Raw genomic sequence first — 24,941 nt, 5'->3', positions numbered from 1 at the left:
TGATGATCAATAATGTGTGGATCTATTATATATCAGTGGTCTGTCACATGCATGCATGCTTCTGGATTATTTGTAGCGGAGACCGATCGACTGATCGATCGAAAATCGCGCATATATTTCCCCAGGCTAAAGTCCAAAACATGATCAGGAATTGAGGACAGATATGTCTATATCTATATCTCTCTCTCTCTCTCTTGTAGTAGTAGTAGTTCTCAGTTCTTACGAGCGATGGTTCAGGTAAGCGTAAGCCACGCTCTGCAGGTCCTCGCAGTCTTGGTACCCCGACGACGACCTCCACCCGCTCTCCTCCGCCCCGAGCGACGAGGACTCCGCCGCTGCCTCGAAGGCGTACCCCTGCCGGCCGTCGTCGTCGTCCGCGCCGGCCTGCTCGAACGCGTGGTACAGCGACTGCTGCATGTAGTCCGACGACCCCAGCAGCGCGGTCAGGGACTCGTGCGCGCCATTGCCGTACGCGCCCGGCTGCGCGGCGGGCGCGCCCACGGCGCCTGCTGCTGCTGCTGCGGCGCCTCCATTGCCGCTGCACCAGGGGTAGCCGTACCCTAGCTGCTCCGCGGCGGCGCTGCCCACGTAGCCCTTGGCGTCTTCGTGCACGCCCTGCTGCCCCTGCGCCGCCTGCGCCTTGAGCGACGCCAGCTGCGCCTGCAGGGTCATAACCTGGATCGATTGGCACGGGCCGGTCAGCAATTAAACCCTATCACAATTAAGAGACAAGCCCAGAGACGGCGCGGCGGGGCAGTCGCGCATGCACACCTGCTGCTGTAGCGCGAAGATGTGGGCGACGCAGCCATAGATGGGGTCCCGCAGCCTCGCCTGCGCCTCGTAGGAGATGGTGACGGCGGCCTCGGCGCGGTCGGCGAGCGGCAGGTGCGCGAGCAGCTTGGACACGTTGCTGGCGCCGAACACCTTGTGGATGGCGGCGAAGTGCGCCGCGCCCTGCTCGTGGCAGAAGTAGGGCGCGAAGACGCAGCCGCGCACGCACTTGCGGCGCAGGAACTTGCACGCCCCGCACGGTGACCCGAACCCCGTCATCTCTCTTCGCCGAGCACCGCTGTGCTGTGCTGTGCTGCACGTGTGATCGGTCGCTCGAGCTGGATTGATCGGTGTGGTGCGTGACCGCCTCTTCGTCGTTCTCGCCTGCTTAATTACTGCGGGCTATGGCGCGGTGGCCGGAGGTGCAATGCAAGAGCAAGACCCCTCCGCCATTGCTTATAAGGAGGAGACGGCAGGGCTGGGGGATTAGGGCCAGGGGATTAAACAAATCCGGCGTGTCTCCCCGGTGGGCAACCAGCTCATTATTTTGAGCTTCCAATCGCCCTCGCCCTTGCCGCTAAATTTTTATGGTGACACACCCCTCCCTCCTTGCACTGCATGGGGCAGGCACCCTACAACAACAAGCCTAGCAGGAGTACTAGTACCTGTGCAAGTGCACAATGGAGACGCCAATCATTGCTAATCTTTTGCTTAGGGGTTTTGGGTTTGGTCTAATTAATGCATGCTTTCTCTGTTTAGTTTTTCTGTGCCTGCTCATGCGCCCATTTCTTTTGTGTGCAGTTGGGCTCGGCTGCTGCGAGACCAGCGAGCAAAGTCCAGTTCATAATTTGGGGATAAATAAAATAAATGCTTATGATTTTTTTTTAAAAAAATAAAATCTATGTACCGTGTAGTACCTGCACTCATACATCACCTGGCTCCAGACGTGGAGTTGTCGCTGCTCGTCGCTTTGATATTTTCTTTTGATTTCATTTTTTTTTCTTCGCGAGACTGGGCAAAAGCAAACAATAATGGGTGATGGGAAAGAACTAGTTCTGGTGTCACATCCCCCCTCCCCCTTTGATTTGATTATCAGAAAACCACATATACGTATTGTTTTAGTTTTCCTGTAGGCATGTAAGTCCAACCACCGAGAAAAAAACAAATCGAGCAATGGCCTGCCAATGCTGTAGCTTAAAATATGCGTTTGTAAGAAGAAGAAAAAACTGAATTTAGTATAGCTGAAGATGTACTGTTCCTACGTGTAGTATAGCAGTTGCACGGTTGCACCTATGAAGGACTGGAACAGGGCAGCAGAACTTCTGAAACTCTGCCGCCTCTGTTCTGCTTCACAGAATGCTCAAAAGGACGATTAGTACGTACTGGCGCCTGTAGTTGTATATCCTAATCAGGCTTTTTGCCTCCCACTAGCCACTGGAAGTGTTTGCTCAACCAGATTAGTCTGGCGGTCTGGCCTAATAATCTAATCTGTTATTAGATGGCTGGTCATGGCCTATGCTTACTTATCATTGCGTTATTATGTTGATTCCGTAACTAGCATATCCTGGGCATCATCATTGATGGCATTGTAATTTGTAAACATCCATCAGTCTACTGCATCCTAGATTCATAGGCCCAAGTAATTAGTAACAAAGACAGATGGGAAGGAGTGCTGGCCTCAGCCTTCAGCTGTGGCCTCTTCCTCTATCTGTCCAAACATATGGATGGAAGGAATGGCAATAACCACAACCAGCGCATCAGAAGTCAGAGCAGTGATGTGTTCATGCTCTCATGATCGAGGGCTTCCATTGAGATGCAACTGCAACAACTACATGCACCCTGCCTCTTGTTGTTCGTTCCTAGTTATTACGCCTCTAATTTACATCAAAGCAAGAGCAAAAGGTCACATTTTTTATGAGAAAAAAATACAGGTCACTTTTACTACCTGTCATGGACGATACAATAACCTTTTTAAGTTCTTTTTTTAGGGCAAAGAAATAAGAATGCAATAGCTTCATCGCCTATTTCTGGTCAGTAGGACATTGGAACTGCCATGTGCAGCTTGGGTGCTAGACCGGCATTTTACAGCTTAGTGTGTAACTGCTAGCAGAAACATGTATAGCATAAGAACTACTGATGATGCGTTTACACTGTCAAGCTAGCACGTCAGGTAATTAACAAGCTAAGTTAGTCATTTAATTTGGCCATTCCTTGTTCTCTGGCCCTGTTTTCAAACTTTTTAAAATTTGTATACCACATTAGATGTTATATTAATGCTCCCTCTAGTCATATCAAATCCAAACGTCACAATCTTTAGCTAGTAATTTGGGCAATAACTGCTTTTAACTTTCAAATTATAAGAAGTTTTTGATATTTCTACTTTTAACATTAGCCTCTTACAAAACTAACTGGACGGAGTACATCCCTACTCCTATCTCAAGAAGAAGAAGAAGGAAAAAAACAATGCAAAAAGTTCCTACGGTTTCCGTAAGAAAAGAAGCAGTACGTGGATTTCTCTGGATTCGCTAGCGCTAGGGTAGGGCTGTCACTAGTTTCAGAAACACTACCTGGTTGGGTTGGATGCCCTTCTAAATTTTCCCGAGCTTTATTAGGCTGGATCTCCTTGGTAGTTTTTACGTGTTGTTTGCCCCGGGCATCCTCTCACATCAAGCCCACCATGTGTGTGTATAGGAGGTGGCAAAAAATAGTGAGATGGAAAGAAAGAAAGAAAGGCTAGGGTAGTTCGGGTACGTACCCCCCAGGCCCCAGGTGCTTTAGTATTCTCGACTCTATTGGCCCCCACGATGACCACTAATGCAGCTCTTTCTCTCCCCCATCGTTTGTTTAATCCTGCCGGTTTGCTCATCCTCTGGGAACTAGCGTTAATCTGTCGAGCATCGGAAACTGGAGCGGGAAGAACTCTGACCTGTTTATTTATTGTTACTACATGTTCAATTGTTCAGATTGGAAAAAGCAGCTTGTGAGGTGGTCTTTAAAAAAAACTGGAAAAACTTGCGAGGTAGTGCTGTTAGTACAACTACTAGGATCGGAGTTAGTATTTCATCGTCTCTTCACTGCTCTTCAACAGAGAGACTTTTCTAGCGCACGGCAATGACCCTTCTGTAACAAACTAAAGCGAAATACATGGGATTTCTGTACTTGTAGTAGCTCTAGTGTATTTGGGGTGACCTGCACCTGCAGCGACTGAATGAATGGAATGCATGCATTGCACAACTGGTACCTGAAGAGGGGAGAAGGACCTGGAATAGGCCAAGATAAACAAAACGAAACCCCGAGCACGAGCGCTCTGATGAACAGTGGCGAAACTGGCCGGCAGGAACTGTGGCCATGGTGTGACCGTGTGAGCCCCATGGAGGGAGCGGAAGGGAGACAGGCAGGCCCTGGAATGAAATGAAAAAACTTTTCTTCCATTCAAGGCCGCAAACGATTGCTGCCGCCTTTGGAATGCTGCGCGTGCCCAGAGCCTGTCATTTCAGTTCGGGGCCTCCCACCACGCACCCACCCAATTCCTCCAGGTCCAGCCAGCCTTCCTTCCATTCCATTCCATTCCGGCAGCCTCCCCTGCATGCAACGTGGATGTCATGTGATGCAATTCTCATCGAAGTTGGCTGCCTCTTCACCAATCGCCAGTGACCTTTTTTTGCTCCGAGATCCATGCCCATCATCTTCCTGTCACCTCGGCTCATCCTCCTATCATGCTCCTACCCTCCTCCTCCTTTCAGCAGCCTTTCTGAAGAAACGGCGGCCTGCTCAGTTCTGCTGAATTCTCTCTACTGAAGAAACGGGACACAGTCAGTGTCCATTGAACCATGGACAAGGCAGTGCCCATCATCTTCCTTGTTCGCTGCGGCTTTAATCCGACTGCGGCTGCGGCTTCTACAGTATTTTCTCTCTAGGGATTGCAGCTGCAACAGTATTTTGCAGCTGCAACAGTGCTCCGTGCAGGGCAGCCGAACGCGCCCATGCCAACAAAGCACAGTGTACCTAAGACAAGGACAGCAGCAGTCACTGAACACCACCGAACAGGCAGGCACACATGCACGGCGGTACTGAAAGAAGAGAAGAAGTACTCCGTACGCGGCAGGGAAATTAAAGAAAATGCATGATTACCAAAACTATATTCCGTCAGTCCTCAGAATTTAGGACAATATATGGTTTAGAAACTTGTGCTGATGGATGCGTGGCGCGTAGCGCTTTATTACTAGTCGGAGCCGGGGGGGGCAACTGAGAGCGCGGCCGGGAAACCAAGGGAAGTGGGACTGAAAACTATACCCCAGCCGGACGGACGGATGGAAAAGACCCCCGAGAGCGAGAGAGAGGGTTGTTGGCGTGGCGTGGCTTGTGCTTGTGCCTATGCGGATCATGAGGAGCAGGGATAGGACATGTTCCAAATATTCCTGCGGGGCTGAGTGAGCCGCCGGGCCGTGGGTGCTTTAGCACTTGGCAGGGAGCTCAGTGGTGGGTCTTCTTGTCTGTTCCACAAGTCCCGTGGAGTCAGCAGCCACCTAGAGGTGCTCGTGCTCTGCTCTCGTGTTCTCTCATTCTCATCCATGGACCCTCCTCTAGTCCTCTCCCGGCCGGCACACACACATGAAAAGGCTCGTAACAGATACCAGTACCTGACTCTGTTTGGAAGAGCTTCGTTTCAACAATTACAGATTCGGTTTTCCAGTTTTACCATAAAACAGCTCTAGCAAATTGTTAAGGTGTGTTTTAGAAGCGTTTGGCTTTCACGTGGACTGCGTCTTTTGTAATTACAGAGAACCTGTATGTTTCCGCGTATTGGCGCATCTGGGACTAGTAGAAGCTGATAGTCCTGCTGCCGAACGCGTTGTTGCGTCTGGTTGTTTCGATCGTGCGTCCACGAAGAAGTGAAGGTGAGCCCACAGTGAAATCACAGCTCCAAGGTCGCGATTTGTATAAATCGGCACCCTCGCTCACTCAGTCCGCATGAGCCGCCATCGGTGGGCCATCTCTCTGCGCCCTGCCTCTTTCTTGCACGAGCCGTTGGTGAGTGAAAGTCGCCTAAAACAGGTGAATAGACGAAACCTAAAATTTACAAACTTTAAACACGTATTATAATCGAGGTTAGTGTTAGAAATAATTAAGAGTGTGGAAGATAGTTCTCCTTGTCAAGAGTTGCTCAATCAATGCAGATAACTTTGGGAGCCAACTCAAATCAATATGTGCAAGAGAACTTTTAGAGAGAGGAAAGAAGGGGAAACAAATCAAGTGGAGATCAACACAAATGAACAAGGTGATTTGTTTACCGAGGTTCGGTTCCAAAAAACCTAGTCCCCAATGAGTAGGCCACAAAGGCCGAGTCTATTCCGATCCTTTTTCTCTCTCAATCGGTCACTTAGACCGTTCGAGTGTTTCTTCTTAATCACACGGGTCACTAAAACCCCCGCAAGGATCACACACAATTAGGTGTCTCTTGCTTGCTTTACAATTCACTTGGAAGGTTGAGAAAGATATGAAGAAAGCACGATTACGAAAACCAAACAACAAAAGCAACAAATAACACACGGATCACACTCTCTCAAGTCACTAAGCGCTAATGATCACTTGTCTTGGTTGTGAGACTTGGAGATTTTGGAAGCTTAGAATGTGTCGTAGAATTGATTGCTAGCTCTTGTATTGAATGTGAATGAGTAGAGTGCTTAGATGAAGTGAATGGAGGTGGTTGGGGTTGTATTTATAGCCTCCAACCACTTTCTAGTCGTTGCTCCTTTTCTGCCGACTACGGACGATCCGTACCCCTTGTCCGGACGATCCGGCCCTGCACATCAACGGCTAAAATCGCAACGGCCAGCCGTAACGGCTATATCAATGGTTATAGTGCATTTCATGCGTCGTCAGATGTCAGATAAAGCAGTCGCGGACGATCCGGACGTGCACCCCGGACGGTCCGCGAGGACACTAAAAATGAGTTTTACCGAACCCATCACCTTCGGGTTTTTCTGGTTTTACAACGACCGGACGGTCCGCGCTTATACTTCGGATGGTCCGTAGTGTTAACGTATGTTTTGCAGAGTTCCTGTCCGAGGCTTACCCTAGTGTCGCGAACGGTCCGTTGCAAGAGCCCGAACGGTCCATGCATAGGTGTTTTCCAAAAAGCTTCTCCTGTTTGCAATAATCTATGGTATTCTGGGCAGTCAACTTAGAATAGTTGTAGATGAACTTATGCACCTGAAAAACGATCAACTAGACAAACTAGTTAGTTCACGTGGTATATGATGAACGTCAAACACAAAAATCGATTATAGGAAATGATTAAATACATTTCCCTTTTCAGTGTACCGTCTCTACGCGTCGTCCCTTCCCTGCACGAGCCACAATCGGTGCCGGCGTGTCCCGGTGGTGTCCTTCGCGACTCATGGCGCACCTGCACTACACGAGTCACCGGCGCCGCTCCCGTCTCCTTTCGGCGGCAGCCCTCTCGCGCGCCAGCAGTATTCCTTCGTTTCGTGTTGCCATAATTAGGACTGCCATAACAGGGTTGTAAAACACCGGCCCAAAGATAGGTTTTCATATAAGTTTGTTCTTTTTACGTCAAATGAGCGAGTTTCAAATAGAGATGTCAATGGGGAATTCCCCACCGGGTTATAGCATCTCGTACCCATCCCCATCATGTTTGATCCATCCTCATACTCATCATGGGTACAAAACTCATCCCATACCTGTCCCGATTCGGGTTTCGCGTCCCCAATGGGTCTCCATCTCCAATTAAGGGATAACTAGGTACTAACATGTAGCACAACCAATCTAGATTTCAGACATCACTACATCAGCAAGCACTCATCCATGAACCATGATCCATTCATCCATCCATCAGAAAAGAAATAAGTACTTCAGGACCGATAGAAGAAATGGAGAAATGGAGTTTGCTCACCTTCCTTGGTCACCATCTGAGTTCGTTGGCGCCTGAGAATCTATAGTCGTCACCGTCGTCTGGGCAGGGCGTAACATATGGCTGGTTATTTTAGGTTTTGTTTTTTGCTAGTCTGCTAGTTGCCTTGTCATGTTGCCTTGTTGGGCTAGGACCTGGGGCCTGGTGCGCTGTCGTGCTAGGCTTGGTGGCCGGCTCGGCCTTAACTCATTCATACAAACACGACAGGTGTACACGTATGAAATACCCATGGGTAATCGGGTTCGAATTATTGCTTCCCAAACCCATACTCATTTATCCAATGGGTGGAGATTTTGTCCCATAACCATACCCATGGGGACACTTTCCATCCCATACTCGTACCCTAATAGGGGAATTCCCCACGGGTTGGCGGGTATCGGGTCTCCATTGACATCTCTAGTTTCAAATAAGCTGAAACGACGTGGCCTAAAAGCAACTCCAAAAAATAGTTAAATAAATTAACCAAAATTATTGATTTAACTACTCTCTAAAATATATATTTTTTAAAAAAAGAGTAGGCCAATCTAACCGCGTAAACCAAAAGACGGAATGACGACAAAAAAATAAAGAGCGAACGTGGAGGAATAAAAAGCTACTAAATTTGAAGAGTCATTTTACAGAGTTTATGTTAGAGCATCTTCAAGAGACTCTTTATTTTTGACTCTCTATTTAACTCTTTATTTGTCTCTCCATAAACATTAAACTTTATATATAACATATCATTCCAATAGACTCTCCAACATGCAAGTTATCTTGGCTAGAGAGAGTTACTAGTCAAATTTGGCTAGTGAAAGAGTTAATTTAGAGACCAAGATAGCTTAGCAAGTTAAATAACTAGTCTGTTGGAGAGCTATTATGCTATTAAGTAGCTAAAATTTAGCTTGATAAGTTATTTACTAGTCTTTTGGAGATACTCTTAGGGCTGATTTGGTGACTAGGGATCGCGGGAGGATCGGAGGGGATTGAGGAGGAAATTAGTTCATTTCCCCTTCAATCCCCTCCGGTCCCCTCGTGATCCTCTTGTCACCAAATCAATCCTTAGTGTAGTTTTTCTTCTAACAATAACCAAATTTATCTTTACAAAAAGATTTGGCTAGTCATTTAGAGTTGCTCTAAACATTGTATGAGTTATGTTTGCTATACTTGAAAGGGAATTAGGCTTACACCTAGTCCCTAATTAATTTTGGTGGTTGAATTGTCCAACACAAACAATTGGACTAACTAGTTTGCTCTAGTGTATAAGTTATACAGGTGTCAAAGGTTCACAACAAGCCAATTAAAAAGACCAAAGTTGGGTTCAAAATAGAGAGCTAAAGGCATCCCGAAAGGCTCCCTGGTCTGGCACACCGGACTGTCCGGTGGCGCACCGGACAGTGTCCGGTGCACCAGGGGACCTCGCGCAGAACTCCTCAGCCTCGGGAATTTTCAGAAGAATCACCGGACTGTCCGGTGTACACCGGACAGTGTCCGGTGCTCCAAGAGGACGCGGCTCTGGAACTTGGCAGCCTCGGGAATCCGTAGCGGCTGCTCCGCTATAATTCACCGGACATGTCCGGTGTACACCGGACTGTCCGGTGCAACTGCGGGGCAACGGCTACTTCGCGCCAACGGTCGCCTGCAACAGCAATAAATGCGCGCCAGAGCGCGCAGGCGTCAGGCACGCCCATGCTGGCGCACCGGACACTCTACAGTACATGTCCGGTGCGCCACCGGACATCAATGCGGGCCCAGAAGTCAGAACTCCAACGGTCGAATTGCAACGGCTTTGATGACGTGGCTGGCGCACCGGACATGTCCGGTGTGCACCGGACTGTCCGGTGCACCATACGACAGACAGCCTCCACCAACGGTCATGTTTGGTGGTTGGGGCTATAAATACCCCAACCACCCCACCATTCATGGCATCCAAGTTTTCCAGCTTCCAACCACTATACAAGAGCTAGCATTCATTACAAAGCACACCAAAAGAGATCAAATCCTCTTCCAACTCCACACAAAGCATTAGTGACTAGAGAGAGTGATTTGTAGTGTTCATTTGAGCTCTTGCGCTTGGATCGCTTCTTTTCTTTGCCATTCTTTCTTGTGATCAAACACTCACTTGTAATTGAGGCAAGAGACACCAATTGTGTGGTGGTCCTTGCGGGAAGTTTGATTCCCAAGTGATTTGAGAAGAGAAGCTCACTCGGTCCGAGGGACCGTTTGAGAGAGGGAAGGGTTGAAAGAGACCCGGCCTTTGTGGCCTCCTCAACGGGGAGTAGGTTTGCGAGAACCGAACCTCGCTAAAACAAATCCGCGTGTCACACTCTTTATTTGCTTGCGATTTGTTTTGCACCCTCTCTCGCGGACTCGTTCTTATTTCTAACGCTAACCCGGCTTGTAGTTGTGTTTATATTTGTAAATTTCAGTTTCACCCTATTCACCCCCCCTCTAGGCGACTATCAATACTGACATTAGGGGGTTCCAACCCTTTAGGTCTACATCGGCCGTCGCATTATAGATTGCATTACCGGTCCATTTTCGATCATTGTTAGCCTTTTATTTATCGTAACGCTCTAGTGTATAGTATTTTGCACAGTATTTATCGTTAGACTATAGTCACCTCAATGTCACATAAACTTTTATTTTATAAACTTTTAGTTAAAATAAAAAATAACATTTTATTGAAATCTAAATCCATCCGAGTGCATAATTAAGCAAATAAAATTTACATGATTCATAAAAAACAATGTAAAAACTTTAGAAAATGAAAATTACCGTTGTTTTGTCAACCTTTCAAGGCCAAGTTATGCATCATTTTCGTGTTTTTGTCAATATTGGCGGTGGAGTGATCCAGCAATTTATTAAATTTCTCAAACAATTTAGTTTGAGTAATCCTCTAGCTAGCCTTGCACATATTTTTAGGATCCTTTTCTCCACAATTAGGGACTCGCTACTATGTGTTGCTTCCGTTGAGCTCTTGCATGCCTTATTGTGGCCAATAGGCGTGACGCACCCACACTTTCCTATGATGCAGAGCGATAACTGTTGTAGGTTGAGACATGATCTTTTTTGCTTCTATAACTGGAGTCTTGTCATCGTACCCCATGTACCACTTAGGTTGATGATAGTTGACGAAGAGTGTGCCACATGTGCTCCAACTTAAAGTTGGTTTTATCAGGCTTGTTTCGGAAGCTCTTCTTGGCTGCTCATGCAGCATAGCATCATCTGCTCCACTCAGTCAAGTTGTATACAAGTGGTTGTAGATTTTTTGTTGAAGAGGATGATCTTCCGGTTGCTCTCGACCACTGATCCTTCAACTACTTGGGTGTGATAGCAAGAAGCTTCTATGGTGGAGTTGTAGGTGATGGCTATTTGGACCCAATTGGCTGATACATTCTTGTCATTACCATCAATAGGGTCCATAGAGTGCAATAGAAATGCATGGACCTATAAATTTTAAAACTCAGAAAAAGAACTATCAACCTAAAAAACGTGAAATTCATTAAAAAATGTGTGTAGACTTAGGGACAAGGATGGATAGAAACATCCTTTCGACGATGATGTACGAAAGAAAGGTCGTCGAAGAATACATGTCCACACTCCCACTGGCGTGGGATCCATATTGGAATAGAGTGGGAGGCTACAATAAATAAATCCTATAGGATATTAGAGAACCAATTTAAGGGACAGCTCGAAATGAGGTATCTGTGAAGTTCCAAGAATATGTAATAGATAAAATTGATTAAACGAAGACCGGTGCTAGCTTTAGAAAAGCATGTCAATATGTAGCCGAATTCTCTTGACTGCGATAGGTATGTTAACATATGATCTTTTATCTCGTGAATTTCTGCCTCTTACAATGTCACATTCTAGGAAATCCTAAATGAATCTAAAGATCTTTATATCTAAGACTGCTCTAATTTATCGTATTTTCAAAACTTAAAACTAAATAAATATATATTTCACATGTTACCTCTGGAAATGATAGAAAGTTAGGACCATTATATGAATATATCTTGGCATTTGGCATCTAATAATGAAAGTTCACTCGCTCAAACTGTTTGCTTTACCTGTACTACAATTTTGCCGCAAAAATAGTACAGTACTATTACTATGTTCATCTAGAAAAGAATATAATTCTAAATGTATTTTTAGTCACAGTGTTTAAAAGTTTGACTAAATATATATGTATAAACATAAAACTTTACTAGTTTAGTTGCCGTGTGTCACTACATTTCCTATATTATTCACAATATTTACAATATCTATCTTTTATAGAACACAAATTGATACGAGCCCGGTGATTAGAAACTGTGAGTGGGGGGGTGAGGGCCACCACAATTTAAACCCTAGATAGCACCACACTCATTTTTGGATGGATTTTGTCGCGCGTGGGGCGAGGGAATCGTTGGGTGATGGTTTTCTCGCGCGTGGGGGGAAATCGCTGGAAGGGAGGCGCACGAAGAAACCTGTTTCATATGATAAGTAATTAGTATTTATTAGATCATATTTGATGTACTAACACACATAGCACTATTTTAAGTTGTATTCTTGCTATAAACGGATGGAGTACATTTTGAACATCCTTACAAGCAGGCTTGACCTTATGTACAACATATATATACACACGCACGCGCGCACAAATAAACCTTGTCGCCCATTGCTAATCACAGTACGTATGAGGCGCCTCCCCGGTCCAATCAGCAGTTGAGTCAGAAAGGCTTCACGTCAAGACTCCTCTCCCATTTCTTTGAATAGAGAGAGAGAGAAATAAAGAAAGAGAGCACACGCACAGTCCCAGACCCTTGACCGGGCAACCTACAAGAGAATTCTTTTCCTTTCCTTGCCGCAAGAGACTTCCAGCAGCGCAGCGCGTGGTTTGGTTTGTCCTCCAGACAGACGATCACCGGTCGTTGCTTCAGCTCGCCGGCCCCGGAAATCCGCAAGCTGGAGTGGAGACGGACGGAACGCGGCCTGCAACAGCGATACAATCATTCACGCACGGCCGGGTGCACTGTTGGTCGGAAGAAGAATATCGATGCGACGACAGCGACTCGTCGAGGCCCAACAGCACACATCTATCTAGCAATTCAGAGCCACACTGTGTTAGCTATAGCTAGCTGGCGTATTATTATTTACTACTGCCATTACCGTGTGCTGTATATATATGTAGCTGATGCGGCGAGCCGCTGTTCAACAACGTGTTGATGCATTGCGCTAGCTAGCTAGCTGTCGATGTCGTTGTGGCGGTGATACTCCGGCCAGCTAGGTCCTGCAACAATTCTTCGCGTCTCGCTCGCACGGCGGCCCAGCCGTTGGTTCGTTGGCCGGCTAGCTTAGTATAGCTTTAATAGCTAGAACAAGGACAGGAAAAGGAAAGAAGAAACCAATGGAATCAGGGGGGGATTAATGTAATAGGTAGATCATCAGCCTTGATCCAGCTGGGAGCATGCAAGCATGTTCAGTTCAGATAGATGGCATCATCATCACCGCCGGTCAAAGAAATGGGGAATTATTAGAGGCGGATCCGAGCAGGAGGAGCTAGCCGCTAATGCGTGGAGATGTGGCGGCGTCACGGCTCACATGGCTTGCATAAGCGCGCTCTCTCGCAAGGCGCCAACCCGATTGGGGTTGGGGTTGGGCGTGGGCGTGGCTAGTCAAATTTGGCCGCGTCCGTGGAAGTGGAACGCCGCCGCCCGGTCGGTGGTCCAATATAACTGTCCGTTAATTAATATACTACTACTATTTATAAGTATAACCCCCGTCCTCCTCCAGATCAAGATTTGGGTTGCCTGCAGCTCCCTCCTCTTCAGTTTACTAGCTGGTTTTTATTATAAAAAAAACACTATCAGTACTTATAATAGCGTGTTAAATGAATATCGCTAGATTCATCATGTAGTAGTATATCTAGTTAGAATCATACATATAGAGTTGTGTGTGTATATATATATTCATCGTAGAATAATTCAATACACATAGGTTGTAGATATGTATATATTCATCGTAGAATAATGCACAACTTATATATAACAAGAATTACAACTTGCCTCCTTTCTGGCGCCTAGTACGTACGTAACCGGAGGCTCGCGCACGTGTGGGGCCGCGCGCCATGATCGATCGCCGACTTCCTCCTCGATCGATCCTAATTCTAACCTACGTTAATCATCTCTTCTCTATTGATGGCGTGCGTATGCATTACCGTGTGCTGTATATATATGTAGCTGATGCATGCGGCGAGCCGCTGTTCAACAACGTGTTGACGATGCATTATATTGCGCTAGTTAGCTAGATGTCGATGTCGTTGTGGCGGTGATACTCCCGGCCAGCTAGGTCCTGCAACAATTCTTCGCGTCTCGCTCGCACGGCGGCCCGGCCATCCGATTTCCTATTAGTTGTCGTTTAGGACAACGACACGGTCTCCAAAATATAACTTTGACCAATGTTTTTTTGTTAAAATACAAATAAACTCTTAATACATTTATATTATTATAAAAGTACTTTTTATGATAAATTGGTGCATATAAATATTAGGTTCCAAAACTAAATAACAAAATAGTTATTTGTAGTCAAAATTTTATAAGTTTGACTTGAACCTTATCCAAAACGATAACTAATAGGAAACCGGATGGAGTAGCTTTAGTAGCTAGAACAAGGACAGGGAAAAGGAAAGAATAAACCAATGGAATCAGGGCCAGGGGGGGATTAATGTATAATAGGTAGATCATCAGCCGTGATCCAGCTGGGAGCATGCATGCATGTTCAGTTCAGATAGATGGCATCATCTATCACCGCCGGTCAAAGAAATGGGGAATTATTAGAGGCGGATCCGAGCAGGGGAGGAGCTAGCCGCTAGCCGCTAAGCCAATGCGTGGAGATGTGGCGGCGTCATGGCTCACATGGCTTGCATAAGCGCGCTCTCTCTCGCAAGGCGCCAACCCGGTTGGGGTTGGGGTTGGGCGTGGGCGTGGCTAGTCAAATTTGGCCGCGTCCGTGGAAGTGGAAGTGGAACGCCGCCGCCCGGTCGGTGGTCCAATATAACTGTCCGTTAATTAATATACTACTACTATTTATAAGTATAACCCCCGTCCTCCTCCAGATCAAGATTTGGGTTGCCTGCAGCTCCCTCCTCTTCAGTTTACTAGCTGGTTTTTATTATAAAAAAAACACTATCAGTACTTATAATAGCGTGTTAAATGAATATCGCTAGATTCATCATGTAGTAGTATATCTAGTTAGAATCATACATATAGAGTTGTGTGTGTATATATATATTCATCGTAGAATAATTCAATACACATAGGTTGTAGATATGTATATATTCATCGTAGAATAATGCACAACTTATATATAACAAGAATTACAACTTGCCTCCTTTCTGGCGCCTAGTACGTACGTAACCGGAGGCTCGCGCACGTGTGGGGCCGCGCGCCATGATCGATCGCCGACTTCCTCCTCGATCGATCCTAATTCTAACCTACGTTAATCATCTCTTCTCTATTGATGGCGTGCGTATGCATTACCGTGTGCTGTATATATATGTAGCTGATGCATGCGGCGAGCCGCTGTTCAACAACGTGTTGACGATGCATTATATTGCGCTAGTTAGCTAGATGTCGATGTCGTTGTGGCGGTGATACTCCCGGCCAGCTAGGTCCTGCAACAATTCTTCGCGTCTCGCTCGCACGGCGGCCCGGCCATCCGATTTCCTATTAGTTGTCGTTTAGGACAACGACACGGTCTCCAAAATATAACTTTGACCAATGTTTTTTTGTTAAAATACAAATAAACTCTTAATACATTTATATTATTATAAAAGTACTTTTTATGATAAATTGGTGCATATAAATATTAGGTTCCAAAACTAAATAACAAAATAGTTATTTGTAGTCAAAATTTTATAAGTTTGACTTGAACCTTATCCAAAACGATAACTAATAGGAAACCGGATGGAGTAGCTTTAGTAGCTAGAACAAGGACAGGGAAAAGGAAAGAATAAACCAATGGAATCAGGGCCAGGGGGGGATTAATGTATAATAGGTAGATCATCAGCCGTGATCCAGCTGGGAGCATGCATGCATGTTCAGTTCAGATAGATGGCATCATCTATCACCGCCGGTCAAAGAAATGGGGAATTATTAGAGGCGGATCCGAGCAGGGGAGGAGCTAGCCGCTAGCCCGCTAAGCCAATGCGTGGAGATGTGGCGGCGTCATGGCTCACATGGCTTGCATAAGCGCGCTCTTCTCGCAAGGCGCCAACCCGGTTGGGGTTGGGGTTGGGCGTGGGCGTGGCTAGTCAAATTTGGCCGCGTCCGTGGAAGTGGAAGTGGAACGCCGCCGCCCGGTCGGTGGTCCAATATAACTGTCCGTTAATTAATATATACTACTACTATGTATAAGTATAACCCCCGTCCTCCGGATCAAGATTATTTGGTGGGTTGCCTGCAGCTCCCGCCTCTTCAGTACTTATAATACTGTGTTAAATGAATATCGCTAGATTCATCATGTAGTATATCTAGTTAGAATCATACATATAGAGTTGTGTGTGTGTATATATATTCATCGTAGAATAATTCAATACACATGATAGAGTTGTAGATATGTATATATTCATCGTAGAATAATGCAACTTATATATAACAAGAATTACAACTTGGCTCCTTTCTGGCGCCTGGTAGTACGTACGTAACCGGAGGCTCGCGCACGTGTGGGGCCGCGCGCCATGATCGTTCGCCGACTTCCTCCTCGATCGATCCTAATTCTAACCTACGTTAATCATCTCTTCTGTATTGATGGCGTGCGTATGCACCTGGGGCTGCAGGGCAGTTGTTTATGCAGCTCGTGAAGCGCCACCCCTATTGTACATTCTTGCTTGCTTTATTTGCGTCCAGTCATCTGGTCAGTCTGTGCACGAAACCTGCTACTAGCAAATGGCGCGCGATCGGCGGTGGAAGCCAAAAACGCGTTGTTTACTGCAGCTTCTTCCCCACGCCGTGCGCGGCTGCTGCCACTGGCAATACTTACAGCGGGCGTTGGAGGATGGAGATGGAGCCAAAATGTTGGTCTTCGGATCGGAGCTGCAGGGTCAGTGTCGTCGTCCTGTGCGTCGCTCGCGCGCGTGTAACTTTCGCCGCGAAAGCTGATCGAAAAGGACATCAAACTCACCGCGCCATCATCAAACTCAAACCCTACAGCTCCCCCCTTTTGTCTTGTTTGTTGCTACAGATCCCCTCGCGCGCGTGTCTTGTTTCTGAAACGCATGGATCGATGCATAGACATGGACATCCATGTAGAGAGATCGCATCGTTGAGGCGCCTCTGCCTAGGGAACTCGAGCTCTTTTCTTCTTCGCGTCGTCAGTGAACGACAGCAGCTCACTTCCTGGCCTGCACTGCCCACATCGTCGCCGTGCGTCGTCAGCGTTCGAATGATATGGCCCGGCCTAGGCCAACTGTCGCGCGGCTTACTGAACCTGAACGGTGGGTGCAGTTGGAGCTTGGACTTTTGAAGCCCTTGCGATGAGATCGACAGACCATCACTCCGTCCGATCCTATAATAGTCGGTGTGTTTTAGATTTAGACACGGAAATTAATTCTATAACAAGTAGGAACGTACATGAAACAGCAAGCTAGGGGAGATGCAAAGAAATAGAGCTAGGCAGCCAAACAAGATGAATTTTATGTACGTTCGGTTGCTCCATGTCAGAAAGTGAGCACAACAGCTATTCTAGAGGGGGATACAACATACAATATACAGTTCGAATCCTACTATCACGTCGGCTATTTTAGGTCGGATAGAGCACGTTGCATATTTGCATGCCGATCTTCCATATATTGGCTAGTTTTTCGGTGCCATTTAGAATGGACGTCGGACGATACGTGGATCCAGCTTGCTGCCTGGGCGCAAGTAGCGTCCGCTAATTTTATGGCTATATATATATATAGATATGCTGTGATATGTCGTTGTCACGACCGTCGTTCAAACTTGACCTCTAAGGCTCTAATCATGGAGCAAGCGCAAGGACGGTGAGGGTGCAGCTCCAGACTGCACGTACACCACGCAACAGACGTAGCACCCAAATGGTGCTGCCAGTGCTCGACCTGTTCCTGATGATGAACATGGACCTGAGTGCTGCGCGTCATTGTTTCGGAGTCCTCGTTCGACGCAGGCAGATTATGCGCCAGCTTCAACTTCATCGTCTTCTTCTTCGTTCTGAAAACGCCAGTGGCGATCGAGTTTGGTCAGGCGAAGCTGTTCATCAACATCAGCAGAACTCAACTAGACAGACTGTGAAAGCGATCCCGGCGGTCAAACCGGTCGGTTGGAGTGTTGTGCTGGCTCACTGCCCCTGACCTGACGACCACTGATGAGGCCCCTTGTCACTGTCGAAACCTACACGAATCAGGGCCGAACCTGTCCTTGGGCAAGTAAAACCTCCCATGCGGTATCCGAAGGCTGAAACCGCCGCCGTGGTCTACTGAGATCGACGCGACCCGACCCGATCCGAGCAGAATTTGAGCGGGCGTGCGACGCAGTAGCGTCCGGAGGGAGACGGAGGGGGGGGACAGGGGGAGGTCACACGGGTCGCGCCCTGTCCGGCTGGGGCGAGACACCACGCAATCGCGTCGCTTTCTGCACGGGGACGCGCGAGCGGATCTGTTGGGATACAACAGCAGCTTGCGCTATTGCCCCGTCTCGTTCCGTGCCGGGTAAGCGCCCCGCGGGGGACAGATCTTCCACCCCCTGCCTCTTCTAATCCCCCCAAACTAATGCATAATAATAGTCTAATCTAATCGCGACATGTAATGGCTGATGCAAGGCAAATTTGAGCACTGTGTTGTGAGGGAGTGGGTATTAACAAGCTTCCACAACAGGACAGGCGATCGAGTCACTTCATGCTGCGCTGCGCTGCGTGCGTCCGTCGCACGCCCAGTTGATGGCGATGCCAGGGCGAGGGTTCGTGACAGGGACACCAGGGTTTGGTGCCCGTCGTCAGGCCGCTATGGCGTTGGCCGTATTAGCGGACCGAGACGCAGAGGGTCTTGACCGACCGACCGACCGGCCGGCCGTCGTCAGGAGCGAGCGTGGACAGCGAGCGCCGGTGGCCGGTTTGGGGAGCTCGGGAAGGAAGAGGAACGTGGGTAGCGACCACGACGACGACGGGGAATAGTTGCGGCCAGGATCCTACTCGTGTAGAGTTTGACGGCCTGGGCTGGCCTGGCTCCAGCGCTCCTGCTGCGGGCCACTGTGGTTGTGCTGTTTGATTTGAACTTGACGCTCCCCGTTTGTCAGATACGATACGATGCTGGCATGTTGTGGAGTGTGGACTGGAGGTCAGGGAGCGGCTGCGAAGCACAGCAAAAATGTTGGTACACAGCCGGTGAAAACTGTGAGTTGGTATCAGTCATCGCTGTCAGGGTACCTGCGCCTACTTCTGAGCCAGTTGGGCCGAGTGTCCCGTGCGCCTAGAGGTGTCGATGGAGACCTGATATTTGTTAACCCATAAATAGTTCCTCAATTGAAGTTAGGTATATAATGATTTTAATCCTCATAGGTATATATATTTGGAATAAATTCTTCTTTCATTAGGTATATGTGTATGAGAGCAAAATCCGAACCCCATTACCATAGGTAAAATTCACTGAATAAAATTAACCGCACAGCAACTCAATAAAATTAACCGCACAGCAAACAAAAGGCTGTCAGCCTTTCTCGTCTGCTATGCATCCTGCAAGAGCACAGTCTGCATGCTATGACTTGGATTTTGCGCGTCTGCCGAACTAGCAGGACCAAAAAAAAACCGCATAAAGGCTTGTTCGATTATTCCTATCTCATATGGATTGGATGAGATTAAAAAAAATTATGAAAGATTTTAACTTATTTGAGATTAAACCTATCCAATCCCACTCAATCCACATGGATTAAGAGCAAAACGAACATGCCCTAAACCAACAACTCAGGAAGTGAAAGAAACTACCAACCACTGAATCAGCAACGGTTCCTGCGCTGCTAACAAGATAAAATCAAATGAAGATTAACTGTCGGCAACCCAGTTCAACAAACAAATCGCAAGTACATAATCGTGCAATCTAGTCGCCTAACCCACCCCGGTCACACCTTTGTCCGGGCCGTGCCCCGCAAAATGGAATCTGATGATAAACATGTAAAAGCGCAGCTCGATGGCATTCGCTGCATCGCGCTGGGCCTGCTTCGAAATAGACCTGTGGCCTGATACACCCCGCCTGAGGCGTGCAGCTATCTAAGCAGCCCTAGTTCGTCTTCGCCTTGGGGGCCTTCTTCTTGCCGCCCTGCCGCTTCGGGATGGAGTTCTTCATGCCCAGAAAGAAGAGCAGAGCTCCGATCAGCGCCAAATCCTGCGGTCACAAGTTGTTCTGTGTTATTTGGATACTGCGACAGAATGTGCGTTGGGTGGAACATTTCTGAACAGAGAAATCAGTTATTGCCTGGGTGAACTTCGCAAAGAGGCCTGCAAATTCTGCCTTCTCCATATCGTAGTTGTAGAAGTCATGGATGATAGGAGTGATCAAAGCAAGGTACAGCAGCTGCAAAGATAAAAACCACTTCATTAGCTAATAGCTAGGGTAGCCACAGAGACAGACCCAAAGATCAGATATGTGTAGATTCACAATAAAAGCAGCAGTAGATGTGACCTCAGTGCCTAAGGAGTAAGGAGAACAGGAAAAGATAATAAAGACCGGAGGCCCAGAAGTAACTCATATAGCATTCTATTCTAGCAGTACCCGCACGAGTGAGTGATGACGCTTAGCAAAACAATGGGCTCTAGATAAAGCAACACCCCCATCATTGAGCATTCAATGTCCAGCAAATCAGCAGGAAAAAAGGGGACTATGGACACAAAGCAATAACCATAAAAAAGTACAGTGGTCATTCTTTTTAGAATAAAAGATTGATCCTCAATATTTCCTGGGAGTATGTATATCAAACAATGAATGGCATGGTGCCGTATAGTTTAAATAAGGCAAATTATGGAGCATAAATGGTGCTGTGTAGCTTAACTAAGTCAAATTATGGAACAACTAGAAACAAGACCTACCAGGTAAAAAAATGGATAAAGAACTATATGCAAGGCATGTAAGGATACCAGGTAGATTCGGATCTTTATATCATAAGCATCATTACACAATAGTTTTGAAGATGCAGATTGGATCCCTTATATAACAATTTTTAAACCCAGATTGCAAAAGCCAACAACATAAAGAAATTATGGCCTAAGGGTGTCCTTATCTGTTCCTTGATAGTCAAAAAGAATATCTATGTAGCCAGGTCCGATTATATTATAAGTAACCACCGAACCAAAAATACGTGCACCACAGTCCCAAATTAAACTGAACTAAGTGTCTAAGTTGATGCCATTTCAATTCAACTTGAAATAAAACAACACATGATTACATAGTGATGGTTTTTTTGCATGGCTAGACAAGGGGTAATATTTCCAACGTGGGCACATAGAGCAATGAACACCATGAGACCTGGAAAAGTGCCATGTGGCTCGATATATGCGACATTTATTTACAATAAGGGTTGTAAAAAGAAGGATGATTTTGAAGGTGAATATTCAGGATAGGTAAAAGATCTAACAGCAGCGCAAGCACAGTACATACCAGGAGATAAGCACCGAGAGAGCTGCTCAAAAAAAAAGGAGGCTTCCAAGACCCTTAAGACCAATTGTAGCAGCAATCACATGCTTCAACTGGATAAATCAAAGTAATGACGTAAGCAACATAAATCAATGACCCATAGAACATAACATAACTCATGTCATGAGGAAAAAAAAGTATATTCTCACCTCAATGTGTGGCACAGCTACTCCCAGATGAGCAGATACATTTTTGACAAACACGTTGAATTTGGGCCGAAGGGCCTTAGCTGCTGGTCCACCATCAGCACCGAATTCATTAAACCTGCATCCAGGTGGAATGAAGTGTCAGGACTATTAATTCATCTGACATATGGCCAAGAAGGAATAGCAAATAATTGAAGCTAGACTTGACTCTTGCATGCCCATTGGTACAACATGCAGAGAAAGATTCTAGACGATGATTATAATCAGATTACTTGTGAGATGTGCTTTGAGCAAGCAAGCTGCATCTCAATTGAAACTAAGGGGTGTTTGGTTCTAGAGACTAAAGTTTAGCACATGACACATCGAATGTTTGAATGCCAACTACGATCCACGAGTATTAAATATAGTCTAATTATAAAACTAATTACATAGATGAAGACTAAATGGCGAGGCAAATTTTTTAAGCGTAATTAATCCATGATTAGCAAATGTTAAATGTAGCATCATATGAACAAATCATGGACTAATTAGGCTTAATAGATTCGTCTTGCCGTTAAGTCCTTATCTGTGTAATTGGTTTTATTTTTAAACTATATTTAATACTTCTAACTGGCATCTAAACATCCGATGTGACAAAGACTAAAATTTAGTAGGGGGAAACAAATGAGCCCTAAGCCTAAGTGTGAACCTAATATTGATCCTGATATAAACAAAAACAGTATCTTGCATTAGACATGATGTCATTACCCATAAAAATGTTGAGTTAGAACCCCTTCGAATGGATGGCCTCTGCTATATAAATATTTCCTACTAGGCAGTAGGCACTAACTACTCCTTAAACCCTGTCAGTTGTAAAATTAAGTGGACAGCACTGTAATGATAGGACTTGAGTATGGACCAACCATATCTTATCAAAACTTTAGATTCACAGCCCAAAAGAAACCAACATGCTACTCTGACTGTTCACACAACAGTTCATAATCAGTGCAGATCATCGGATCACAAGTTAGACGTAGGTCTCACAGCATTTTCATGTTATATAGTCAAGTGGAGGTTACAAAGAGCTCAAGTGCAGATAACAATTACAGAAAATGCAAGACACTGGTTTAAACCAATGCAAACTGTTGCGAAGCCTCCTTGAAAGAAGTGAAAAAATGGAGACCGTCAATTCGCTACAAGATGCAAACTCTTGGGTTTTGTTTCTTCTCTTGTCTCCCAAGAAGGCATCATAATTGATGATAGCGACTGAAATCAACGCTCTTAGGGAATGTACAATGGGTGTCTTGAACTATATCTTCGGTTTTGTTTAGAGGGTTGAATGTAAAAAAAACTCAAGACACGTCTCTTGACGAAGACACGTCTCTTGGCTCTATGCTCTAGGTAGAAGACATAGCTGATTGGTGCATTAATTTTATTGAATACTTTGATTGGTGCAACGAATATACTAAGACACAGGTTTTAGACACTTCCACTGCATCACTAATTCACTATCACATTATGTCTTGTGTCTTGTGCTTGGAGTACCGTGCAAGGGGTTCAGGGTTGTACATACCCTTAAAAGATAGACTTGTGAATGGTCAATGGAGTCATTTATTCAGTCTACCCAGCCCAAAAAAAAAACTTCCTCTTCCCACATAGTACCTTGAGTCTATGAAAATTGTGTTGCAACTTCTGTAAACCTAGATGCATAATTAACAGTCATGGAAGATTTGGCAGTGGACCAGTTTGGTCAATACTCAAGTGGTGTTTCACGCACCTCCAGTCCTCCACAGTTTATGCTTATGTCACTGCATGAAAATTATCCATGGTTGGTTACATGTTTGGCGGTATTTCACTACAAGATGAGGTGTTAAATTAGTGTTTATTTGTTTCCTATAAGAGCAGCAGATCAATGTGGTTCCACAACCCATGCTTAGAATCCACATATCCTAAATTTCCTGAGCCTTCAGGTTCAGGACCACAAGTTAAAGAATGACCTAATTTGAATTTTGCCAATACAAGTCTAGCGGGCAGTGGTTGCGATACATATGGTACAGTAGAACACCACATCCAACAAACTACGAGGTAGATCAGAGTACAAGAGGCAAGTTGAAGCTTAAATAAGTACATGCACACATTATTCTACTTCAGCTCCCTCCAAATCTGCAGATCACTACCGCAATTCAACTACCCAGTTTTTCAGACAATGGAATGTCCCAACCTCCCCATCATAGATGCATACACACGTAATTCAGCTGCTCAGATGCGGATCGAAAAGGCCCAAAACCAAAATTACTGTCGTTTACGTGTACCAGGAGGAAGAAAAACGAGCAGATCCAACCACCTCACACATCCCGACTTCACAAATCAAACAATCAACCGCGAGATCCACGCACCAGGGAGCTCCCAGCCCACACTCTCCCTCGGACTCCGCGGAAGCCGCGCTAGATCTACCGAAACCGGACTCGAAACAACACGGCGAGCAAGCACAGAGGCAATGAGCAGGCAGGGGGAGGAAATGGGAGAGGCGCGTACTCCTGGTAGGCGGAGAGGAGGAAAGCGGCGACGAAGAGCACCCTCCCGACGAAGGACACGAACCCCATCTCGGCAACGGCGGCGAGGCTACTACCGGGCGGGGGAGAGGTGGGGCAAGCGCCGCGGCGATGGGGACCTGGCCTGTGGAGCTCTCTCGGATGCTGGGATCGAGACGGCCGGGGCTTGTCCGAGACGAGCCCACCCTATACTTATAGCGACGTGGTGGTTTGTTCGTACATTAAACACGTAAACTAAAACTTTTTGGTACGTTACGACGGCTTACAACAATACCTAAAAACTATCCACAAAAAATCTAATATTTTTTATTAATTATCTCTGCTCTCCGTATAATATTTTTTATTTGGCTAATTGATATTATTATTTACTCTATCTAATATGTCTTAGTATAATACGGCCAATGAAGTGAGCGATTAGAAGAGAGTTCACAACGACTAACTGAATAAATAGAGTTATAAAATGACATAATTCCACCATATAAAAACCAAATAAGAGAAAATTTATGAGCTTAAGTTTTTAAAATAAGTCACATGAACTCAAAATTATAAAAAGATAGATCAAAATATGAAGTGATTGCTTAAGCCACGCATCAATAAAAACTGGATGCGCTCCATATAAATTATGCTACTTCGTAACAATTACTAATATTTAAAATCAACCAATAATCTTTTATTTTACTGTTAGCGTGACAAATCATTGTTGCTTCATTCAATTCAGTAACCTCAAACATCATGGAGTCCATTATGCCAATGTGGTCTCAAAAACGACCTAATGCTTGCAAGAGCCAACGACGTCGTGCCGTGATTGGGTTGTAGCCTCGGCACATAGTGCTGATCCGGCACGACATAATTATATTTATTTTACAAAAAAAAGTACAATATATATTTTATATTTAATATTAAAA

General features: G+C 45.8%; 1 protein-coding gene and 1 pseudogene across 2 annotated transcripts; both read right to left on the bottom strand.

Annotated features, from left to right (window-relative positions):
- LOC118475816 (LOB domain-containing protein CRL1-like) lies at positions 1–1,413 on the bottom strand. The gene is made up of 2 exons (XM_035963976.1): positions 772–1,413; positions 1–675 (listed from the first exon to the last, which is right to left on the bottom strand). The coding sequence occupies exons 1-2, from the start codon at positions 1,048–1,050 to the stop codon at positions 220–222; spliced, it is 735 nt and encodes a 244-aa protein (XP_035819869.1). The 5' UTR covers positions 1,051–1,413; the 3' UTR covers positions 1–219.
- An 18,231-nt stretch (positions 1,414–19,644) lies between these two features.
- LOC118475815 (uncharacterized) lies at positions 19,645–24,222 on the bottom strand (annotated as a pseudogene). The gene is made up of 5 exons (XR_004855119.1): positions 24,020–24,222; positions 21,509–21,623; positions 21,324–21,412; positions 20,145–20,243; positions 19,645–20,054 (listed from the first exon to the last, which is right to left on the bottom strand). The product of XR_004855119.1 is annotated as an uncharacterized protein (transcript).
- Positions 24,223–24,941: the final 719 nt, after the last annotated feature.

This window comes from Zea mays, unplaced genomic scaffold (genome assembly GCF_902167145.1).
Source record: "Zea mays cultivar B73 unplaced genomic scaffold, Zm-B73-REFERENCE-NAM-5.0 scaffold_674, whole genome shotgun sequence".
NCBI classification, from domain to species: Eukaryota; Viridiplantae; Streptophyta; class Magnoliopsida; order Poales; family Poaceae; genus Zea; species Zea mays.
This window is presented reverse-complemented; position numbering and strand designations above follow the sequence as displayed.